The sequence below is a fragment of the Physcomitrium patens genome, chromosome 18, assembly GCF_059467195.1.
Source record: "Physcomitrium patens ecotype Gransden chromosome 18, ASM5946719v1, whole genome shotgun sequence".
NCBI lineage: Eukaryota > Viridiplantae > Streptophyta > Bryopsida > Funariales > Funariaceae > Physcomitrium > Physcomitrium patens.
Genome location: NC_143427.1, coordinates 15,172,899 through 15,181,156, shown reverse-complemented (window position 1 = coordinate 15,181,156; position 8,258 = coordinate 15,172,899). Strand labels below are relative to the sequence as shown.

General features: G+C 40.5%; 1 protein-coding gene across 4 annotated transcripts; it reads right to left on the bottom strand.

Annotated features, from left to right (window-relative positions):
* Nucleotides 1-615: 615 nt before the first annotated feature.
* LOC112295341 (phragmoplastin DRP1E) lies at nucleotides 616-7,686 on the bottom strand. Of its 4 annotated transcripts, none has more exons than XM_024546781.3 (17): nucleotides 7,501-7,686; nucleotides 6,403-6,674; nucleotides 5,839-5,902; nucleotides 5,529-5,633; nucleotides 5,271-5,372; nucleotides 5,017-5,067; nucleotides 4,754-4,815; nucleotides 4,325-4,415; nucleotides 4,045-4,109; nucleotides 3,448-3,642; nucleotides 3,105-3,224; nucleotides 2,871-2,941; nucleotides 2,509-2,734; nucleotides 2,298-2,348; nucleotides 1,875-2,103; nucleotides 1,447-1,586; nucleotides 616-1,223 (listed from the first exon to the last, which is right to left on the bottom strand). In XM_024546781.3, the coding sequence occupies exons 2-17, from the start codon at nucleotides 6,532-6,534 to the stop codon at nucleotides 1,095-1,097; spliced, it is 1,833 nt and encodes a 610-aa protein (XP_024402549.1). In that variant the 5' UTR covers nucleotides 6,535-6,674; nucleotides 7,501-7,686; the 3' UTR covers nucleotides 616-1,094. The 4 variants fall into 4 exon arrangements, with proteins under 4 accessions (XP_024402549.1, XP_090100508.1, XP_090100509.1 ...); XM_090244382.1 differs by having other exon boundaries at nucleotides 6,403-7,379; nucleotides 7,501-7,663; XM_090244383.1 differs by lacking the exon at nucleotides 7,501-7,686 and adding an exon at nucleotides 6,786-7,404.
* Nucleotides 7,687-8,258: the final 572 nt, after the last annotated feature.

Sequence of the window (8,258 nt, the reverse complement as noted above, 5' to 3'; positions counted from 1 at the left end):
GATTTAAGTATTGACATGGGATATTGACATGTCTAGGACCAATTTTTTAAAATAGTGTTGTACTTGATGTTGAACTAAAGCTACGTGTGTGCTACCCTCGACATCAGATCAAATCAACCATTTTATAAATACTTACATTCTCTCTAAGAAATCATCTTCTATACAAAATGGGTTCCAACATGAACTGGTAGAACTAGAATCATTCCAAAGTTTTGACCCACCTGACCAAATGTTCAACCCGCATCTATTACAAAAGCTGAACTTAACACGGTATACTGTCCTGACCTACCTCATGTTCTGCAGATCCACTTAAAATAACCGAGTAAGAGCAACCTTTTGGCTGAGAAAAACGAGAACACAAGATAAGAGGGGGATTAAAAACACGCAAGGAACATGAGAATTTCATAAGGCACAGTTAGTGGAAGAATTACCTCAAGCATGAGATGGATAACATACTACTCATATGGGGCGTAGAGTTAAACAATTGACATTACGTAGTTGTAGAAATCATGGCTTAAGATGGAGCACTTTCTGAAACCACACATCTTGAGGTCACCCCAGATATGAATCCAACTACTACTGTTCATTGAAATCCAACCTTAAGGAATGCGAAAGTATTGTGCAGCTCAAGGGCTACTTATGGAAAATAGATTACTTTAAAAAGTAAATAGTTCAAAAAAATAAAAATTCAAGGAATTTATTCAGCCTCATTAGGTACTAAGCTCTTGAACTGAATTCCGTGCAGAACATAAACTGGCGTTCTATCCAATTGGAAAATTAATGATTGAATCTAATTTTTCAGCCTGGGAATAATCACTAACCGCCCTACCACTTTACAAATGTCTGGCACAAAAGCCAAGACATAACCTTAACTAGATCTGACTTGATATTTGATCTTTCACAACTCTTCTATGAAAGCTTCTGATAAATGTGCACTCCGCTTCCCTCGCAAATGTTGCAGCACAGTTTGTTGCTTTAGTTCAACATCAAGTACAACACTATTTTAATGCTTGCCAATTTGAGTATAAAAATAAACTGTGCTGCAATAAAATGTGATAAACTGTACTGGTTATTGAACCGTTGAGATTTAGACTTTACTTTGCCCATACCACAGCATCAATCTCATCCCGGGCGTGCTTGAAAAGCTCTAGTCTCTTCGATAACTGGACTCTACGTTCCATCAAAGCAGGATCCTCATCCAGCATTTGCGAGAGTTGTTTTCCCTACATGTCAGACCAGAGGACACGATTAAGACATTGCTTAACCACACCTACAATAGGCAAATAACATGCACCAAGAAGGGTTCTTTCAGTAACATGCTATTCGAACAGCTATTAATGAACACATGTCGGGTAACGATGGGAAAAATTAAGAGCATGCTTTGTATTACCTAAAAACAATATCGCACATAGTAAAATAATGACATTACATGAAAAGTAAGTTTACCTCTCGCTTGCCAATTTGAGTATAAAAATGGTCCATTAAAGACCGCTTGGCCTCGCGAACTTGACAATGCACAGCCGCTTTGGGTAGAGATTTTCTCAGGGTATCACAAACCATGTTAATATACGCCGACACATTTGCACCTGAAAGTAATTGTAAAAGAGCACCAAAGCAACATTAGTTTAAAATGAATTAAGGGACAGCAAAAATTTTGAAAGATATCATCACACAAGGAACCGTCTTCAAAAGAAAATTCTTCCAAAGGTTATACAATCACAAATGGCCGACACAGTCCTAGAAAAACATAACTACTGATTTACAATTCTAAACCATAACCTCTAGTAGCTTATCACATGACCCAAAATATGACTTGCTTAGCACTGTACAAAGAACTGCCAGTATTACAAAGAACAGCCAAGAACACTACTCACCAATTCGTCGTAAATGACCATCTGTGTAACGGTCCATTGTTGACGCAGAAGGGTTTCCTCCTTTCTCTATTTCTTGAGGAAGTTTTCTGAAAAAATCAACTGTCAAGTAGCTAGCCTCCATATCTACTAACCTCAAAGCAGTCTTCTTACTATCATCCCTCATCCTCTCAAGAGACTCAATAGCCGCTTGGGCAATCTCTGCTTGAAGGCTTGGAAATCGCTTCAATTCCTGTCAAATTTAAGAAGCGTGTGACCGGTTACAAAATATTGTCACGAAATCCTCAGAAAGAACACATGATTTCAAATATTATCAAGCTTCACGTGATAACTTTTTCAAAGCTTTACATTTGCAGCCCAGACCATGACTAATGAGGGCACGGCAAGCAAAGACTCCGATATAGAAACCATCTTGTTGCAGCTTACCATGCACTCGCCAATCGACCTTCGTACAAGATCCCTCAGAATAAAATGTGTCTGTACATTCAAAAATAACTTTAGAAAACTATAAGTATCACTAGAAAAAAAATTGAATGTATGAAGTACAAATAATCAAACCTCACAAAAAGATTCTGGCCCATGCACAATAAAAATTAGTCCAGGAACATTTTAGTTAAATAGAGATATGGGCACACACCGCATCAACGACTGCCTCAGCAGGTCCGCGGAAGTATATAATCGAACTCTCAATCAAACGCCTATAACCTTGCTCAGGTGCAATAAGATGTGGTTGGTATCCATCAGCCTCTGACACAATCTTCCGCACATTTTGCATGGAAAGGTGCTTTTCAAGAGGAAGTTTTTTCAAAGCCGCCGGTAATTGATTATCAAAAATCAAGTAGATTTTCTCTCCACCTGGTCGTCTGAAGTGCAACATAAATTTATTGATTAAATGTCTAAATATTTGAATTGTGAAAGCTTGTAAAATGGTATTTGGGAAATTATTCTCTGTTGTAGTGCAATAATCCAGAAAAATCAGTGAACAATTAAATCACTTACGATCCATCCAAATGTTCCTTAAAGATTTGATCAAAAGCCCTGCAAAGCTCCAAAACCGTGTACAATTGAGCCTGAACAGCACATCAACAATAGTCTCAGCTTCCCAAAACAGACAATGCCTTAACATTCGTAATATTCATGCTAGGATAGTTTTGAGAGCACCTCTAAACCTCTTACAACCTCACAAAAGTTACTGAAACAAAAATGAAATACAAATGAGCACTTCACACTTACCCCTGCATCATTAGAAAGAGGTCTACCAATCTGGTTCAACTCTGATTCGATGTCATCTATCATCTTGTTAATCATAGCAAGTATGCTAGGAATTCGAGCCTTGATCACTGCTTCCAAATGCTGCAGCCAAACCCCGCATCAAAAAAAAAAAAAAAAAAAAAAAAAAAAATCTTTATGCATACTCAATAAAACACTGAAGGTCAAGAGCACATCATAACAAGATTAAAAGAAGTCAATTAAAAACCTTCATATAGTAGCGCATTCACTGACGCGTACACACCCACCACAAACAACAAGACAGGAACAACAGTCACAAAAAGTAGGTCAAGAAAAAGAGATACACCTTAGAAAGAACCTTGCCCAGATATTCTGAGCCCATCTTGCTCTGCAGATGACTGTAATCTTCACTAGTTTGGAAGTATTCTCGTTCTCTGCGCCTTGCAGCAATCATATCTACATTCTTGTTGATGTCTTGCTGAGAACGATTGACGACTCCTACCCATGGATGTACCAATCTGTAAGAGCGCCCTTCTAAAACCTGCAGAAGGATAAAAAGGCCAAGTTCGATTACAAATTCATAACATCATCTGATCACACACGATTAAACACAAAACACGTTAAGACGAATATAAGTTGATGCCGGATCATTAATATTTAACTTTTACGTCTCGAAGACCATCTTCTCATCACAAAGAACTCATAACTAGAAGTCAATCCAAATCCATCAATCTAAGAGCTTGCGACCCAAAACATGCGCCAGCCGGGAGTAACAACATTGAAATTAAGGCTAAAGTTTTCAAAAGTAACCACTTCATTAATCACAAATATTTCCATGAATCTTCTTGACTGCTTCCTAAAAGGCCCTCATCTGAGCGCCCAAGTACTATTGTCAACTCTTCAAACTAGAAACATGTAAGATTCTAGAAAAATGTGTACTTACATCGAGAGCATTCGTACCCTTGTCCATAAGGTCCAACTTGGTCAGAACACCAAAAGTTCTTTCACCTGCAAGAAGGAACAGTCCACAGACCCCCCAAGAAAGTGGTGAAAATCCTAGGAATAGCAAGATAGACAATCTTCAACGTTGCACAAAAAACCAAGGCTAAGAACAGTTTCCCCATCGTAGTCTATGACTTCAGTATAGCGCCACAACTATATACGATAAAAGGAACATAAATTCTTTTCAATGTTCATTTTACTAACGTACAGCTCATAATTACCTTGTGGATCAACCTCTCTTGCTACCTTAATAGCATCTGATGTCGCAATATCCTGATTAGCTGGCGATACAGCGAGAATTATACAGTTTGGCTGCAGTCAAAAATTTAGTTTTAACAAAAGTGTCAATTGTTGCAACTGCACTTTGCCTTATATCTCCAAGTTAAAATCATCGTATGAAGTGATGAAAGTGATGGGTATCTTTATTGATCAATTACTTTGGGACATGTTCAATTTTTAATGAATATTTTGTGACTTAAAAATACATAAATAAAAATATAATAAAATAAATGAAAGACTGATGAAAAATAAACAAATGGGGAGTGAGGCAGCTAACTCTACCAGTTGGACATAGAATAAATTATCAAACATGCATGGCACTCTCCTGACCGAAATGATGTTTTCAAAAGCTTTGCGTATGATCATGATACCTTCTCAATGTATGACCGAACCATGTTCTCAATATCAGTAACAATGGTATCGGATTGTCCATCTGAGACATTCACAAAATATAAAAAGATATTAACAAAACAGGGGCTCAAGTTACAGATAAGTTCCAACAAATTAACTATCTGAAGTACCAACTCTGCAGAAGCGGCAAAACAAAAATGTCAATAATTTTTAATTTTCAGTTAACCATAAGATAGTGTAAAATACTACAGATTTCATGTAGGCATTAGAAAGCATGGCTCACCAACAGCAATCTTGGTCAGACCCGGAAGATCGATAAGAGTGAGGTTCACCACTGCAAAAACATAGTGACGTAAGTACTCGATCGTATGGAGACGTGTCGCATTGAAAATAAAGAAGGAAAAGGTCGACAATTAAAATCTCCGATGATCCTGAGAGGAATAATATCGCTGAACTGTCACAGTAACCGAAGACCGAGTAAAAAAAAATGGATATTCATAAACGAAACTTCTTCGAACCAAACAGGAGCAAGCTCACCATTAGGGGAATAAACACTTAAATGAATTGGCACAGGGGAGATCTGCTTGGAGCGGCCGGTAACCCGATCGGTTTCATCCGAGATTTCTTTTCTGACAGCAGCTGCAAAGTACGAAAAGGTTATGGTATTTGAACTATTAGAAGCGTGAACAAAACATTAGAATTCGCTAATGTGCTTCAAAAAAAGGGCAGAAATTCAAAGTTTTTACAAGAACGTCAATCAGTCTTATGGATAAGGAATAAGAGGGACGCTCGTACCAAAGTCAGTAAACCGTTTCTTGGGCATATGGAGAAACTCTGCATACTCATACTTGTCGTCCGTCTTGTGCAATTGCAGGACAAGTGGCCGCCGTGTCACAATACCTAACATCAAAAGTTCAGTTAGACAATCACGTACTCCTCAGTCAATTATGGCAAGAGCAGGATTTACTTCTCTGCAAATAGACTCCTCGAAGTATTGTTAAGGTGCTGAATCGGAAGTATGCATCGGGTGATTAGCCACTACTAGGGAGAAGGTTTGTAAAAGAAACTATGCTGCCAATGGCAGATCGCAGGAAAGGAGAATCACCTGAACCACGGGGAAGGAAGTCTCGGCCAACAATACTCTCTAGCACCGAGGATTTCCCAGAACTCTGTAAGAACCATTGACCAAGTCAGCATATCTACTGTTAATGTGAGCTGTCCCTGTTAAGTTCAAATAGAAAGCGTAAAACTTATTAGTATTACTATCGTCTTTAATTTGTAGATTGGATAAATAACCAGTACTAAAACGCATTATGAGGAGGAATGACATCCTAAAAATCTAAATCATATTATCAGTGAAACTAGTGCACGTAGTGTGTGTTAACACGGTTGATATATGTTCTGATATCATACTAACAATTAGATTCTGTCATCAACATGAAGGTCCTTCAATAAGTACTCTTTCCCTCGCTCATCCACCAAAAATAAATGAATAAATTTTAAAATAAGAAGACAAAATAAAATTCCGCAACTACTCTTTAAGGCAACCCTTACTCAACCAACCAAAAATAGAGTTCCTCGTGGTCCAATGACGAGCCGGACAGCAATAAGACACACTCAAACCGAACCAGGATAGAGCGTGTAATTAAGACGAAATAGTGTTACACACCTGGCCCCCCACCACAGCAACGGATGGTAGAGATTCCCAAAGACTTGCAACTGCACCCTCGCCACCATAGTCTCCAAGAACCGTGCAAGCTCGTTGGATCCGATTAACCAAGCCGATCAAGCTGTTATCCATCTTGAATACTTTCAGTCAACTTGGTATTTAAATTTGGCACTCTCGATGCGACGCACCGTAACCTTCCGCGAATCGCGTCACCAGAAAAATAAAATTATACCAGCTGAAATTGTTCGTAAGGAACCAAAAAATTAGATGATCTGCACGCAATGGCCGTAGGAAGGGTCAGTTTCACGAAATCTTGCCGGTCCCGCAAACACTAGCTAAACATAGTTCCAAACAGTGAGAGGGGAATCAGTGCTGGTCAATACGGGGTCAAAGAGCAATTGCATGTAGCTTCTATCAGCCCCAGAGGAAAACCGATATACCCTGTCACGAAAGGCTCAAGCCAACCACCTCCAAATTCCGACCATTTGGAAGACCTAGATTGCACCGTCTCATGCAGGTAAGACCAAGACAAATATTACACAAGCCTCTTTACGTGTACCGAGCTGCAATTCCAACGATGGCTTGATTGTTTAAAAATTGCGAGACGTCGAAATCCATAACAAATAAATGGACTAAGAATCCCTCGCAGCAGCACAGGCCAGGCCCAACGAATTCAACGAGAGAAGCAAGTGATGCGGTGACGATAGCAAACGCAGACTACAGCGCTCAAACCCCATGAAAATCAATAACGCGCGACATCGCCAGCGAAATACTACCACTGCCGCACTAGTTATTTCTGTTCCTGAACGTAACACACCAAAATTCTGTCACTACTCTCCGATCACTTCCGTACGCTGAGAAGAATACAATCCTTAAACTCACAGCACACGACTTTCGCACCAACGACAATACAAAAAACTCGCGAAAAGTTCGCTTTCGCAACCGCCTATAGTGATCCACGCGATCCAAAGTTAACACTGCACTCCAAATCCCCGTCCCAGGAGCTTCAGCAACAATAAACCAGCAACAGAAACGAAACTATCAATTGTCCAAAACCTGCCCACATCAGGAGGCTCACAACTACGAGAAACCGCGTACCTCAAGTTTCACAGCACCAAATGCGACGACCAAGAGCTCCTTAACAAAATGAAACCACGTGCCGCAGCTCAATGAGCAACTCTTTCCGCAAATGAGGCGACCGGACCAACGGGGAAAGCCAGAATCCGACGCGCACAGAGCCCAGCAAACGATGAGCTAAGTCTTCCACTTCCTCGTCTTGTCTCAGCGGGCTGAAGACACAGCGAAGTCTCCTCCGACCACATTCAACGAAGAAGAAGACATTCATCCAAATATGTTGCAAAGCACCTCCATAATTCCATCCAAGAGGATGACCGACGACAACACCGATCGAAAGACCACCATGTAAAAGAATTCATCGCTTTCCAGCTGGGACTGACGGTGAGTTGAACCCGCCTGTAGATGAATGATCTCCGTCGATAAATTCATCCTCGCTCGTAAGGATGAACTATGGAGGCGGAAAATAAAAATGCGACGTGGAAGGACGTAAAATATCACGCGTGGTCATGGAGGGAGAGGACACGGTCATGGCCAGACCCGCAGTGACTACTGTTAAATGATTGGGAGCGTCCTTCTATTTGGGGGACCTATGCCCGGGTCAGAGAGCTGAGTCACAGCACGGGAGTGTGAGCAGGAGAGGCGGGAAGGTTCCAGAAGCAAGCGGTGATGGGGGCACGGGACCTGGCAAAGCAATCGCAGGCTTTGGCTAGGCGCCTCACATTTGGTGGTAGTGAGAGCAGTGCAGTACAGGGCAAGGGAAAAGTAAAGTGCCATTGAAA

Coding starts and splice junctions, on each gene's coding strand:
- LOC112295341 (XM_024546781.3), bottom strand. CDS start 6,534: ATGGATAACAGCTTGATCGGCTTGGTTAATCGGATCCAACGAGCTTGC. Junction 5,068..5,270: donor AAGTGTTTATTCCCCTAATG/GTGAGCTTGCTC, acceptor ATGTTTTTGCAG/TGGTGAACCTCACTCTTATC. Junction 3,643..4,044: donor AGGGTACGAATGCTCTCGAT/GTAAGTACACAT, acceptor ATCCTTCTGCAG/GTTTTAGAAGGGCGCTCTTA.